The sequence below is a fragment of the Thunnus thynnus genome, chromosome 10 (assembly GCF_963924715.1).
Source record: "Thunnus thynnus chromosome 10, fThuThy2.1, whole genome shotgun sequence".
Classification (NCBI taxonomy): Eukaryota; Metazoa; Chordata; class Actinopteri; order Scombriformes; family Scombridae; genus Thunnus; species Thunnus thynnus.
The window spans coordinates 11,006,140-11,022,109 of NC_089526.1; the positions used below are offsets into that span (position 1 = coordinate 11,006,140).

General features: G+C 38.9%; 2 protein-coding genes across 2 annotated transcripts; one reads left to right on the top strand and one right to left on the bottom strand.

Moving 5' to 3' along the window:
- Window positions 1–1,779: 1,779 nt before the first annotated feature.
- Window positions 1,780–12,975, top strand: gnl2 (G protein nucleolar 2). The gene is made up of 16 exons (XM_067600911.1): window positions 1,780–2,001; window positions 2,427–2,511; window positions 2,600–2,694; window positions 3,510–3,649; window positions 6,907–7,091; window positions 7,209–7,275; window positions 7,395–7,553; window positions 7,668–7,781; window positions 8,444–8,572; window positions 9,718–9,822; window positions 10,169–10,327; window positions 10,736–10,843; window positions 10,966–11,453; window positions 11,823–11,896; window positions 12,212–12,291; window positions 12,464–12,975. Exons 1-16 carry the CDS (start codon window positions 1,938–1,940, stop codon window positions 12,605–12,607), a joined length of 2,196 nt encoding a protein of 731 aa, XP_067457012.1. The 5' UTR covers window positions 1,780–1,937; the 3' UTR covers window positions 12,608–12,975.
- Window positions 12,976–12,981: 6 nt separating this feature from the next.
- dnali1 (dynein, axonemal, light intermediate chain 1) lies at window positions 12,982–15,867 on the bottom strand. Its single transcript, XM_067600914.1, has 6 exons — window positions 15,553–15,867; window positions 14,252–14,388; window positions 14,000–14,169; window positions 13,596–13,774; window positions 13,220–13,384; window positions 12,982–13,113 (listed from the first exon to the last, which is right to left on the bottom strand). The coding sequence occupies exons 1-6, from the start codon at window positions 15,631–15,633 to the stop codon at window positions 13,078–13,080; spliced, it is 768 nt and encodes a 255-aa protein (XP_067457015.1). The 5' UTR covers window positions 15,634–15,867; the 3' UTR covers window positions 12,982–13,077.
- Between the last annotated feature and the right edge of the window lie 103 nt (window positions 15,868–15,970).

Sequence of the window (15,970 nt, forward strand, 5' to 3'; positions counted from 1 at the left end):
GACCTTAACCACAGCATTGTTACACAATAAAACATTACACTCTACTTTACAACTTTTAACTGTTTCCAAGAGGGCTTAAAATTTAAAAAAAGGATTAGACAATGTTTGTTTCTCTCCTGTGTGCATAAATATGCTTTCTAAGAAGGATGTTTATAACATAAATGTATATTTAAAAATGGAGGAAAAGTTTAGATTGAAATTAAATGGCTTCTTCTTGTTTCTTCTGCTTTGATTTTAGCTTAAAGAAGGGGAAAAAATGCCACTTTTTGATCTTAAAAAATCATTTAATGCAGTGGATTGCCGATGCAGTCAGTTCCAATTTCATCTGTATGAAAATGAACAGAGAACATTCCTCAGTCTCCCTGCTGTATAAACTGAATACTGGATGGCGCCTCTCCAGACCGGAGTCTCTACGAACTAGCCTACCTTGGCACTGAGCCACACTTGTGTAACATACCATACACACTGGGAAGGCAGCATCATCACAATCAGACAAAGTTTTATTGCAAATATGCCTGCTAAAGGCCTGCATCAGTACAGCATTTATATGAATCACGGACCTGGGTAAGAAAATACAGTATTGTCCTGGGAGTATTAGGCCTATTCTCTTTTTCTTTTGCAAATCACTTTCCAGCCGAGGTAAAATATCTCCAAGTTCCTTTCAAATGGATACGGAGCAACTACATGAAACTACCTGTACCTTGACTTGTGTAACATACCATACACACTGGGAAGGCAGTATCCTCAGTGTCCTAAATAGACTAGCTACTATTTAGGACACTGAGGTCGTGTCCTCGGCATTTGCTTCGGAATTTTGGGGCTTTAACAACCTGTTTGTGTGGTGGGAGAGTTTAGTACATTCTGCAAAATAAATAAAAGCCTGGTGGATATTTTATAGGCTGATTCCAGTATTTTTTGACTCAGTAGTTAAAAAAAAACTTCTTTTATGACAACAAAAAGGAAGATACTGCATTTCCCTACCAAAGTTTTATTCATGGAAATGTGGAGAAGGCTTTTATATATAAATGAACAACTGCTCAAATAAAATGTGAAAAAGCCAAATAATTAAAAACTTAAAAATGTTTTCATTCATTTTTGGTGAATTGGTAAAATCAGTGCCTGAGTATTTCTAAATTCTTGGTCATGGCTCTGTTTATAAGTTGTTTTTCTAGCATTAAACTGCATTACATCCACAACCAAAGAATATTTAGACTATATCTCTTTTATCACGCAAAACACGTGTTCCTTTCAATTCCTATTCCCCATATGCATTTACTCTGCACTTCAAGTTATAGACAGCAGCCGCTCGGGTAATGAAGAGCTGAAGTCAGCATCACAGACCATGGATATTCAGCAGGGCATGTTGGCATGTCATATATGTTAATAGAAACGGTGTTGCGCCCTCTTCTGGGATAAAAAAAAAGAGAAAAGCAATAAGTGAAGCATTTACTTTAAAAGCAATAATGGAGCTTTAGATTCAGTTGCATTATTATTTTTTTGCTCCAACACAGACACTTTGTCTGTATTTCAGTTTGACAGCTGCTTAACTTGATACTTGATACATTTTTATGAAACTACTTTTACACAACTACAGTGAACGTACACGGCTGTAGATTGAGTCATTTTAGAGTATATACTAAAATTACTCACTTAAAGCCATTTTTGCATTAAATCATCACTCTTAACATGTTTATGCAAGACCCCGTATATATTTTATAGAACTACAATTTTTACGACACACCAGCAGCCTCGGTGATTGGTTCTTGTCGTTGTCGTTCTTTCGATGACGTCCTTCCTGTTTCACCGTACTAACACGTGTGTTGTACAGTGTCGAGCTGAAGGGAGTAACAGCAACTAAACTTCAGCTTTCGGGCACCTTCGTGTGATCTCTATTTTTTTCCTTATCCGTTGAAGGCTTTGCCAGCTAAGCAGTCAACATGGTGAAGCCTCGGTTTAAGGGGAAAAGCTCGATAAACCCCTCGTCGTCCAGCTCCAACCCTGGTGAGCTAACCCCCCATTAGCCGTGCAGTTTGTTTACAGCTAATGCTAATTGTTGCTAGCCGGGTGAAGGGGAAGATATTTCTGGGCTAGTGCCCTCTCATATTTAATGAACCATTGTCAATACATTAATAATGTGTCATAACGAAACATATAACTCGTAGTGACCATACAGAAATTTAACTATGGCGACTGTTATAAAAACAGAAGCGTCAGGCCTTTTAAATCTGACGTTTTCAACTCTGAGGAAGTGTTTAGATTTCTTATCCTAAAGTCTGGCAACAGCTGCTTTTATTTATTTGGCTCTGTTAATTAATAATACGATGTTTGTTTAAGCAGCTTTGCTTCTCTGTGAATGTATTTTGTTAACAGGTGTGTGTGCTTTTGAACAGATGAATCGTAAAAGTAACTGTACATGTATTTGACAGATCGAGCCAAAGGTGCCGGTGGGAACAACATGAGGGACCGATCCACCATCAAGCGTCTGAATATGTACAGACAAAAGCAGAGATGGTAATTGATGATATAGATTTGCATTATTCTTGAGTAACAACCACTGAAATATAACAATTAAGTGTTGTGTCCATACCTTTGTTCCCAGCAATGACAGAGGAAAAGTCATCAAACCTTTACAGTTCCAGTCCACAGTGGCTCCAGGGACAGTAGCCAGAGTTGAACCCAACATCAAATGGTTTGGTGAGCACATCTACATAATACTACTGCATATAGCAGTCTGCAGTGGCAGTTGTCAGTATATATTGTTTGCTTAGGGCCTGTAAATCCCTGAATGTCTCACATTTTAATCATGCTTTTACCTACTTCTAAGAACATGAAAACAACAGTGAATGGGTGGTGCTGTTGGTGATAATGAACAGGTTTTACTAATATCATTAATGATGTTTATTTCGCCAGCATGCACAACACTAGGACCTAGTAACTGAACCAGCAAAACATAATTCCGTCACTTTTAATTTTGTTGACACCTGTGCCTTTCTGTGATTGTGACATGTCAAAATTTCTTCCATGAAAAAGGCATATTGTGCAATAATATGCCTCTCGTGGAACATACTTGTCTGTGTTTGGTGATTTAAAAAAATACGACCCTGAACCCATGCAGTTTTCCTGCATAGAGAACTTAAAGGTGTCTGTCTTGCTTTAACTATGAGCTGCCTTCACCAAAAATTGACCATCCTGGAAATATTCACACCAGTATCGAGAGCATTGCCTTAAATGCATCACTGCCAGTTGCACACCAGATAATAAATAATGAATTATGAATGATAATGAATTTTCACATTCTCTCAGTTGTATCATTATTATGATTATGCATAGCTGTGGCATATTGTAAGATATTTAAATCAGTATTAAATATCCCCATGATTATAACTCACAAGCTCTGGGATATGAATCTGCAGTATTTAGCTTTTCAATGGGTGAGAGAGGAAGCTGGTACCCTGCCGTACTTTGTTACTACTAAGTTCAAACTTTGAACTAAATCCTCTGTATTCCAGCAAATACACGGGTGATCAAGCAGTCCTCTCTCCAGAAGTTTCAAGAGGAGATGGGTGCAGTACAGAAGGATCCATATCGTGTAGTGATGAGACAAAGTAAACTCCCCATGTCCCTGTTGCATGACAGAGTCAAAGCCCATGTGAGTATAAAACAAGATACTAACCTTTTTTATTTTCCTTTTAGAAGACTGATTTCTTTTTCCAGTCCCGTGCTGCCTGTGTGATAGTCCTGATGTACACTGTGTGTGTGTGTGTGTGAATTAACACCTTTTGTACATTTTATTATGGGTATACTGGCACATAAAGGTATTGACGTTTTTACCTGGCTAATATCAAGCAATGTAGATTAAATTGATGCCTATTTTTTCCTCAGTAGCTTGTTTTTTTGGGATTTTATAAGGTGGGATGAACATGAGGCCTCACTTTAATCCTCATTCAATTCTCACTCTGGTCCACAGTGACCCTGAGTGCACTGGCACTGTGCTTGGCATGTAAGAGCTGCTCTCTGCCAGGCTTAACTTTTCCACCCCATAACCAACACGATTCCAAATAACATCCAGTTCTTCCTGTTCTCTTCCAACATATTGTTGCCAACAATTGGGTGTGTTTCAGTCAGTTTTTCCATTTTTTTTCTATATACTGTTGTCTTTCATCCAATTCAACTTGAAGCAGCTCAAGATATTTTTTTTACTTTTTAATTTAATTATTAATTAATAAGTTGCTCAAAAAGCGCGTGTTGTTTAATATTGTATACATGATATTTTCATTCATTTGCGTTTTCAATTTGTGTTCTTTACAGTAATGTTAAGAATATTTGCAGCAGTTGTGTCGGATTAGCACTCATGCACATTTCCCCTCTTAGTGAAGACATCCTGATTTTTTTTTTTTCGATGATGATGATTACTATGTTTAAAATATATTACACTGATTATTTCCAATAGTACAATGATGTTGATCTTTATACAGATGATTATTAATTTTATTTTTATTGCTAATAGACATGTTACTAAGATGATGAAGATGACGGTGATGTTGGTATTTTCTTTTCGGTTCTTTTTGTGTTTTTGTTTTGTTTGAAATTATTATTAATGATTAATATAAATCTGATAAGAATAATTTTACCACCAGACAACACACAAAACAACAACACAGACATCTTCATTCTCAGGTTGTTGTTTTTTTAATTTGGTATTTGGTAACAGGATGAATTTCAGTCTCTTAAGTTCAGATCAGTAACTGAACTTACTTAACTATTTTCATTATTACCTTTTCACAAGTACGACAATACACAGGCCTCTTCATGTTCAGGACATACACAGACAATACAATTAATAATTATACTGAACCTCCTCACTCAACAACCCTATTCACCTACTTCTTTTTCCTTTCTATTCTCACTCTTTTTTATCATTATTAATTTATTTTATTAATTCTTTTGCATATTCATTTATCTTTTGTTATATTTAATTCTGTTATGTACTATTCATCCCTTCATCCCAATCATATCTGAATGATGGGACCACCTCGGACTGGGTTCTGGTGACTGGGGAGGGGGGGGGGACTTGTTGGACTGGACTGGTTTTGGACAGCTTGGAGTCAGAGGACCTGATCTCCACTAAGCCCTTCTCCAAATAGAAAGCTGCTCCTCAGACCCAGTTGAACAGACCCTTCCTGTACGGGTGGAGGCTGCTCTAAAGGGCATCTGACCTCCAACAACCTAAAGCAGGCAAGAGCAAAGAAAGCAAGGAAGAGGAGAAGGGTAAAAGGGCTAAAAAATAAAAAAAAGGATAAAACAAGCAAACAAACAAAAATTACAAGGAAGGGAAAACAACAATAAATACATAAAATTCAGCCCTGACCCAGTTGTCCTTACCTGACCTGCTCCGGATCCACCCAGGTGCCTCTTTGTCCTTGGAGCCCAACCAGAGATGCCCTCCAAGAGCATTGTAGCTATGTTATTTTTATTTATTTATTTATTTTCTTTCTTTCTCGTTCTTCCTTTGGTTAATACTGTCTTCCCCTTATGCTTTATGCTCTCTCTCTCTAACTCTATATCTTTCAAATAAAAAACCCACCCATGCAAACACACACTTACCTAAACACATGCGTGCTAAAATAACAAAATCTAAGCCAAACAATATGCCTTTTTTTTTGTTTATTTGTTTTCTCTTTCATCATTCTTGTTGTTATTGTTATTGTTATTGCTATTTTGCCTTTTTCCTCTCTTTTTGTTTAGCTTTGTTTGGGTCTAGTTTCCCCTGTTTGTCATATGTTGCTCTTTTTTCATATTGGTCACTTGTATTGCACTATAAACAAATTTTTAAAAAAAAGAAAATAAGAAAACATCCTGATCTACTAACTGGGTCAAAGCCAACTGGATCGTTACATGTGATGTGTATTCATACATATTTTCTTTACTATTATCTGTGACATAGTGTTTATTTATTGCATAAATGTGTAATGAGCCGGAGGTAGCTGTGAAAAAGTGTGTGATTGAGGTCTGAGTATACGATTGTTTGACCCTGAGGAAGACTAATGTGCAGTCAATAGGCGTTGGTCTTGTTTTTACCATGTAGCCACTATAATAAAGGATTGTTTTGTTTACTTTTGTGCCTTGACGAAGGAATGCGCCTTGACTTTTGCGGAATTCATTCCCCTTTTTTATGGACATTGATTGCCTACCCGTGCATAAGGAGCACCTGTTTTCTGTTACATCGCTGTCAGATCCGTGAATCGCTTCCTTGTTTGTTTTCTTCTGAATGACCTTCGATGGTTTTGATAAAACACTTATCGAGTAAGTGAAAAACAATGCTCATCAATCAGATTGTCTGACTGTTGATTGACTAGTGGAATGATCTTGCACCAAAAAGGGCAGAAGAATTAAACCAGAGTTTGTGATTAGGTCGGGGGAAATGTGTTTTCAAAGAACCAGGGATCTCTGTAGAAGATCTTGGCAGTTAATCAAGGCAACCTGAAACAGCACTGTTTCTGACAAAAGCCAAAAACTGTATGTCATCCCACCCCTTATGGCAGTGTTGCATTAGAGGTATGGCTTGTGTTTTAAGATAATTGGAACACTTAATCAGTACTGGCACAGGCTTGGCTGTTTCATTGGCTGAGTTTTTGCATTTTTGAGGGTTCTGTTTACTGTATGCGTTTGTTCTCTGATTCTATCTGAAACCCTTAAAAGGACTGTATCACTTTGACTGTATCAAAAACTGGTTGTAACACCAATGAAAACCTTTCCTCCTGTTGCCCACCTGTTTCAATGCAATATTACTGAACTGTGTATAACTACAATAACTCCAATGAGACATCCCTAGAAATTACTGCCTTAAACAATCTGAACTGCTCTCCCGGTTTACTGTTGACTCTCAATCTTTTTCTACACCTGCAGAACTCCAAGGTGCACATTCTAGACACAGAGGGTTTTGAGACCACATTTGGGCCCAAGTCTCAGAGAAAGAAGCCCAACCTCATGGTAGGGGATGTGAAGGACCTCTTAGAGCAAGCTGAGGCTTCAGCCCTGAGTTACAACGCAGATAAAGACACAGACCTGGTGACTGAGGACACAGGCGTCCGGTAAGAAAGATGCTCTAATCAGTATCCAACACATCTTACTGGTCAAAAGCATAGTTGCTGAATTTTCACGGTCAATGAAAGACGTAAATTGATGTCTTAATTCACATTTTGCGACAGGGACGAAGCACGTGAGGAAATCTTCAAAAAGGGTCAATCCAAGAGGATCTGGGGAGAGCTTTACAAGGTATCGTTTCCATCCTCTGTCAGTACTGTGCATTATGTAAATCCTTACCGTAGACCTTGTACACTGATAAGAGTGTGTGTTCAGGATTAATTCTACAGCTGACTGTTTAATTGCTACAGGTGATTGACTCTTCTGATGTCATCATCCAAGTGCTGGATGCCCGTGATCCCATGGGAACACGCTCCAAGAGCATAGAGGCCTATCTAAAGAAGGAGAAACCCTGGAAACATTTGATCTTTGTTTTAAACAAGTGTGATCTGATCCCCACCTGGGTCACGGTAAGATATTCAGAACAACGCATTTACGTTTGTCTCCCCCATTAGATTCGAAGGAACTTTGTTGTGTCTGTTCTCCTCTTAGTAACCGTCTCTAACGATTTGTTTTTTAACCAGAAACGGTGGGTAGCGGTTTTGTCCCAGGAGTACCCAACTCTGGCTTTCCATGCAAGCCTCACCAACTCATTTGGTAAGGGCTCCCTCATCCAGCTGCTCAGACAGTTTGGCAAGGTAAGCACATGGCTGAAATATCCTCAAATATTCCTCAAAATATGTTAAATTCATTATGAGCTTAAACCATTTACTGCTGCAATAACAAACAAGCACGAGTACTGCATGTTTAGCTGTTATGGTTTGGTCTGCGGCGTCATTAAATCTGCAACAGAGCTCATTGTTTTGCTTTTTAGTTGAAGGCCTTGGATATTCAAATTACACCACATTTGATTTCCTGTTGTTTCTGATGTTTTTAATTGCCCTAATACTCTTATAAAAGATTTACGTATTTACTTATGAAAAACAAAAGTGCCTGAGTTTCAGCCTTCTTCTGTCCTCATTTTTTTTTTTGCCCATCACTGAAGTAAGTCTGTTCCAAAACAGCCTTCAGAGTTTACCTTCTGGGACAAACATAGGATATAAAATATAGTTATATCTCTTGTTTTGAAAGGTTTCAGAGTTTCGTGATTGTTTTGTTTACATAAAAATCCTTTTTAAAAGATCCTTTGGTATGAGTTTTGAACAAACTACATTGCAGTTCTGGAGTGATGACAAGTTCACTTCTTTTATTGCTAATGGCAACAGAGCCCAATCTAAAATTACCTCCATGAACTGAAGACAGACTGAGACTGTTGTTTAGGAAACACGACACTCTGACTTTATTTTTTGCCTCCCTACAGCTCCACACAGACAAGAAACAGATAAGTGTGGGTTTCATTGGCTACCCGAATGTGGGAAAGAGCTCAGTCATCAACACACTGCGGTCTAAGAAGGTCTGCAATGTGGCACCCCTTGCCGGAGAAACAAAGGTAGGATCTGGGTGTCATCTCAACCATGCAAACTAAATTTACACTTGCGATGACAGTCCTGTGAAAAGGACTACAAGAAAAACTACGTATTCTTGACTTCCTGAAAGAGCATATATGTGAACGTATTTTGTGGTCTATACTTAGATTGTAATTTCTATTTACACCAAAGAAATTTGGCAGTAGATTCAGTTTCCTAAGACATTACCATTTATCACAACATAATGGAAATCTGTCTCTGACAAGAGAAGATCAAAGCAATAGTACATAAGCAGTGCTAATAAAATCAATGAAATTAGAAATAAAGGAAATGGGAAGGGTGATGTTTTAGAAAAATGTAAAGAGCGTAGAGGTGAAAGGAGCTTCATGTTCCTTTTCTTAGCTCGGTAATTGTTGATAGCTGCAACAACAGAAGTACTCCGCTTCGTGTCTTTAACTATATAACTGAAAATCTAACTGGATGTCGGGCCAAGAGAAAGAACAACAACCGTTTTTATCCTTAATTTCCTCTCTCTGGGGCTGCTTATCCTGTTTGGAAACGAACAACGTCTTGAAATCCCCAGTGTCCAAAGCAGGGTCAAGGCGAAAGAAGGGGAAAATATCTTAGCTTGTCTATGCTTACCAAAGCTGTGAACTTGGACCGCAACAGAAGGGAGATTTTTCTATACACCTATCCAATGAATCTGATGGGCCTTTAGCCAGCACTTCTTTATTTCCCACTTTCTTTGGTTCTCACCTCAGAACTAACCCTGGAGATGACAGCCAAACAAGTGAATGATCTGCAGCACTGATTTGACAGCCATTCCTCCTTTTTTTTTTTTTTTTTTTTTTTTTTTGTCTTTAAGTGAACGGTTACATTAAAATCCCTCCAGCTGATGAAGCAATCATAGAAGGGAGAAGTTATTTGCTGCTTGAGGAGAGAGAATAAGCAAACCTGTTATTACTGTTTTGATCAGGGTTAAAACAGTCTTTGCATCGCCGTTCCAAAGATAAACAGTTTCATATATTGCCGCCCCACCCATCACATCGGTCTTATCTTTTCATATCAGTAAACACCAACATGGAAAATATCACACAGGAGTTCACATCTTGTTTGAAACTGAAATGATTTGACAGTACTAAAAAAAATGAATCTCCTTTCTTTTTAGGTGTGGCAGTACATCACTTTGATGAGGCGCATCTTTCTCATAGACTGCCCTGGTGTTGTCTACCCTTCAGAAGACAGTGAATCTGATATTGTTCTGAAAGGAGTGGTAAGTTTGTTTTATGATATCCGCCTTGTATACAGTATCCTGAAAAACGGTAGCATTAGTAAAACTTAACAGTAATGTCCCACTTAGGACAATCCTAATCCACCAACTGTTAATGTGACATTTACGACAGCTTGAGTGCATTGAACAGGATCAGAAAAGGTTTCAGCTTTATATTGGTAATACCCAGTCATTTGGAAAAAAAAAAGCCTCGATCAGCTCAGATTCTGATCCTCCAGATCCTTTTTCCGCATCAAAGGTTTAACGTGTATGCCATGCAGTCCCCGTAACTGAAAGGTTTCAGGTTCATATCATAAGTTGAATGCCTTTTTTCCTCTCTTTCTGTAAGGTTCAAGTGGAGAAGATCAGGAACCCAGAGGAGCACATTGGGGCAGTACTGGAGCGGGCCAAGCCAGAATATATTCAGAAGACCTACCGCATCCCCACTTGGAACTCGGCTGAAGACTTCCTTGAGAAGCTGGCATTTCGCACTGGGAAACTTTTGAAGGTCTGAATTTACCTCTTATATTTTAGTGCTAACAGGACTTTAACAGGTCATAATCGAAAACTGCTGTGCCTTCAGTTTTTGTTTTATTTTACTATTTTATTTCATAAAAATCTGCCATAACTTCTAACAAGCAGAGAATGCGGTTACCAAACAAAACTTCATTATCAGTATGAGTAGTTATTTCAGTTTAAGTCGGAACACTCGCACGAGAACATTCATTTGCACACCAGAGGATTTTAATTGTCCCTTTTATGAAGTGCAAGAGCAAATCCATATTTGGTTAATCTGTTCCATTTTCTGCTCACATTAGTTGCCAAACTGTAAAGGCTTCCAGTTAAATAGCAAAGCGTATGTGAACCACTTGTTTTAAATTTTAAGCTTGAACAGTTTATTCTTGGTGTTGTGCAGGGGGGTGAACCAGATCTCTCAACAGTCTCCAAAATGGTGTTGAATGATTGGCAAAGGGGACGTATCCCCTTCTTTGTGAAACCACCAGGACCTGAGGGGGATCAAGAGGTAAAGTTTACTGAATTTTCCACTTTTTAACTGAGGTGTGTTTGTTCAGTAAATGAATTTTTTTTCTACACCAACCTGTGCCCTGTATGTCAACCTGTCTTTTGTTACTCTAATTTTTCTAGGACAAGGAGCATCTGGCAGTTGAAGGACCCTCAGAGGTAGTTGAGAATGTGCAGGAGGAACAGCCAGACAAGTCAGAACCCCTGTCAGCAGAACACGAAGAACAGCAGCACCAACAGCAGAGAAAGAAAGAGGAGGTCCAGAAGATTCTGTCTAATGTGCGACAGAACTTTGGCAAGATCAATGTGGCACCTGAGTTCAGCGAGGAAGACTTGGTTCCCGTGGAGATGCCAGACCTGGACATCTCTGACTTCTCTGGCTCTGATGGTGAGGAAGACAGCGAAGAAGAAGAGGAGGATGAAGGAGGAGACGGGACCGTTGTTGAGCCAGCTGATGGAGAGACTGAGCTCTCCGAGCCAACAACCGCTCGGACTGGCAAGGCAAACTACAACAAGAGTTCACGCGAGGTGATCCGAGAGCTGGATGAGAAAATCGCTAAGTACAAGCAGTTCCTGGACCGGGCCAAATCCAAGCGCTTCTCTGCAATCCGGTCTGTCTGCTCTCACCCAAACCTCACTTACATATTTTCTTTGTTTTGTATATTGTCCTCATTTCTTTTATCGTGTCAAATAACATGATGTCCGGCAGAGAGATGCCATGCATTTTAGGTGGTCTATGCTACCCAGTCTGTAAGCCTCTGGGGACTGGCAGTCATCAGTTTCACTGTTTGTCTCATCAGTGGCCTGTTCCATAACTTTAGCATTGTGCTCTTTAATCTGCATCTCATTTCAAATTATAATTGTATTGTTACTCTGAGCCTAATTTGATTACTGTTGATTTTAGCCAATTCCAACAAGACTAAACTGTTTGCTTTGTTGGGTAGAAAATAATGTTTGACTCTTTGTTTCTCCCTGGACAGTATACCTAAGGCGCTTTCTGACAAAGTGTTCACAGACATCAAGACTAAACAAGCGGCAGCAGCACAGAAGAAAGGTAGTTAATCAAAATGTTTGTCATGGCTTTTTATGGTGTTGCATGTAGAAATTGTTTTGGAAAACTTATCCCATAGGATTTGGTAAGCATTCAAAAAATCTTCCTCAGAACAAATAACAGAACAGAAAAGCACACATGCCACTGGTATGATTTATTTTCTTAAGTTTGACACAAAAATACATAAACTGATTGATACAGTATTTACCTGTAACCACACAAAATAAACGTGTATGGTTAGTTCAGGTTGACATTGAGATCTGAGATCTGACATGCAGCATGTCATTATTCACCTTTGTTAATATTGCTTGAATTCAGCTGCAGTCCAGAAGGGCAAGAAGAGGAAAGCTGAGGAGGGCAAGGAGTCCGCCCAGCTGCCCAGACTGTCATCTAAAGAGGTATGCAGTGTTCTCACTGACATCAAACAGGCCAATCTCTCTGACTAGTCACATTTGATGAATGTGTATTCCTCTTACTTGATGTAAGAGGAATGAAAATGAAAAGCTCTGTTCTTTTTTTTTTCATCATTTTTTTTTCTCCCCCTCTGTTCCTCTTTGTCCATCTCTACAGAGAAGAGCGATGGACCGTGCTAAGAAGTCGAAGAAAGTCGGTGTACGCTATTACGAAACACACAATGTGAAAAACAAAAACAAGAACAGAAAGGCCCCAGAATCAGCCACAGAAGGCCAAAAGGCCAAGAGATCAAAGCACTAGACTGGAGTTATAAAACACAACATATGTAATAATTCTTTATTTAAATTAGCCAAAAGGCTAAGTTTTTATCGAAAATGTGAGTTGATAAAAAAGGTGGAATGCTAACTGAGTGTGAAATGGTTTTTATCAAGTTGGCCACTAGATGCCTTATCTTGACCTTGTCTGACCCTCAGGGAAATGACTGTATCTTGCCTTTCAACTCTCTTTTCCCTTCAACCCACACTGTTTTTGAATGACAATTCATTCATCATTTCATCTTCATCTGTGTAATGCTCTCTTGATGTTCAAGAGAAATGTACAGTAATTGTTTCAACTGTACTTATCATGTCATGCTGTTTGAGAGAAATAAAAGATTTGCTTATTAGACAGTTAAGTTTACATTAATTGATATAATTAAAAGAACAAGCAAAAAGACAAATTTAGTGATGTTCTGCACTGGGAAATGGCAACTCAGTTCTTGCTTGTCGAAGTTACTTCTTTGGTGTAATGATCCCTTCCAGTTGGGTCTAAATAGGAAGACAGATTGAAATTTTAAAACAGGCAACGCAGCTACTATTGGTGCTTAATCTAAACAAGACATTCATTTCTTTTGTATGCAATTATGAAAATCACCTTGAGCTGCTGGTTGGTTCTCTTCAGGAACTGAATCTCCTCTGTGTGCTTCTTTTCTTCCACCTGACGCTTTTCGCTTTCCCTCTTTTCAACTGCATCACATTTAGCTTTTTGTTCGTTCAGTTGCTTCCTTAGGTCTTGTTTCTCATTCTCCAGCTCAGAAATCTAGGTATGTAGTAAGACGCACTCTTAGTTCCAGATGCAGGACTGATTATGCAAAGAGTACTGCCACCATCCTTGTGTTACAGTAACACTTAAAGAGAAATGGTGCTCTCTGCTGGATGTGTAACTGAAATACAGCCATTAAGTTATTTTCCTATATCTTCCCATAGGTACCACATTAAATCTCATAACATGAATAACTCGACATCCTTACTCTTTTCTCCATGTCAGTCTTGCCCTGCTCAGCCTGCAGTGCCTTCCTCATGCCAAAAGCCACGCTGCTCTCATACAGTGTCTGGTAGGCAGCAATGGTCATTAGAATTTCATCTCTAACCCGCAGCAGCAGCAGACCCCTCTCAGCACAATTGATGGTTACCTGTCTGATCAGCTCATCTAAAAGAATTACAAAATTAGGTGTATAATTGGAATTTCAGTGTATGGTCACAACGAAAGCCTTAAAAATGTAAACATAGGGATCAAAAACTAGTAAGAATACCTGTCCTTGAGCTACATGTTCGTATGTCTGGTGCAGCTTATACTTTAACCAATATTAAAGTCCATCCATCATTATAAGCACAATGACATGAGTGGTCACTGGCATCTCAGCCTCCTTCTTACCAAAGCACTGGGAATATAGCTCCCTGCGGACGGGGCAGATGCCTGTTTCTCTGGCTTGCCTTTGCTGCATCTTCATGTCCAGTAGTTCCTCGAGGCGCACCACATCTGTCCGTGTACAAGGGGCACTGGACACTTGCTGCACCCACAGCTGGTATCCCTCCGTCCATTCCCTGTAATATCAGAGGTTGAGATAAGTGACAGTGTGGGCTGTACTTGTTGAACAGTATATTGTAGATGGGGGAAAAACTATACCTGGGTGGAAGGATGGCGTTGAGGATCTCCTCATTTTGCTGCTTGGTGGCCTCTGTTGTTGCAGATTTTGGTTTAGGAGGTGGTGGCACAGGGGAAGAGTCAGCAGGCTGCTGAGGGCTCACTCTCAAAGGGCGTCCCTGTAGTGAAATGTATTTTATGTTCATAATTTTCTATCCTAATTTTGAAAATTTTTAGTAACTTTAACTTAAATCAGAAATTCACAAGAGAGGCTGAAATTTCAACGCTCACACTGCCTGCAGCAACAGAGCCTCACAGCTGTAGGTTTTCTTATTTTAAAGCTGCCATTTTTCTTTGTGTATGTATTTTTGTGGTTTTACATTTAATACTTGTGTAACCACTGTATTTGCTAAAATAAATAAAAAATAATAAAAACAATGTCATTATGTCACATTGTCCTCCATAATCAAATAGAAAAAACACTGAGCTGTTGCATGACTGGATTAACCTGCTAGGGGAGAACCAGGGCAAAAAAGGGTACGGGGCCCCTACTAATCCCAGTTCCTTCCTGTTTTCTGTGCCATGTGTACAGTTTTTTTATAGTACAATACTACTTGACCCCAGGTTTTCTGTGTGGTAATTTGATTTTATTTATTAATTAACTAAGGAATGTGCAACATTTCACAAAACTTGAATAATAATGGTCACAACAGGATATTTGGATACAAAGCCTCTCAACAAGATTGTGTAATAAAGCAAGACCCTCACTGTGCCAGGTGATATTGTACTTCAGTGGTGCATATCCACAAACACGTTTTCAATTAAAATTACCTGTTGGTAATCCAGCCATAAAACACCAAAAATTGATTTATTCTTTTATATCTATGACACAGCTAATGTTTAGTTTTTGTGCACTTATTATTCAGGCAAATGAGCCTAATAAGCACTTGTCCAGAAGTTTAGACGGATATGTGACACGTGAAGTAGTTCTTGACACTGATATTCATCAAAAAATATTTTCCAGATTTAAAAAAAAGGCTTTGGAGATTTAATGTTTAAATATTCAAATCTTGAACACTGTCACGCAAAAGCAAGACAAAATAATGCAGTGATATGTTTAACATTCTTTGCCTGCAGGTAGCAAATATCAGCACGTCTATGTCCATGGTCTAACTATACAACTGGATCTCTAAAAGCTCATTTATAAATAATTTGTAAATAATATATTCTCCAGCTTTAGTTTTGTAGGCTATTTATCTCATCCCTTCCTGGCACCTCCTCAATCTTCCGTCCAACGTTACTTGTGCCAGGTAACGTTAGTTAATTAAATTCGGTAAACTCACCTTTGGTGATTTTTTATCTGTGCTTTTGCTGACCAAAACTGGGTTATCGTATTTCAGGAGAGACTCGGCCGGTGGAATCATTGTGTCTTACTACGAAAATGATAAAGCTACAAACTAAAACCACCAACTTCTTCGTTTCGGCTTCTCCTTCAGAAATATCGGTGCTGTTGATGACAGAAAGTTTATGCTCACTGTTTGCGTTGTTATGGCAACAGCGTCCCGGCGTTTCATTTTAGTTTGTCCGAGTTGAATCAGCAGTTTGGTTCACGAATGTAGGCCGAAGATGCTATATAGGCTATGGCTACAGTCCCTTGTCATAAATATATTTTAACCAGCACAACAGAAGACAGCTGAAGCGCAAATAGGTTTTCTCTGGGTTTTCCCTGGTGTTATTTTTTATTTTACATTTTACAATTAC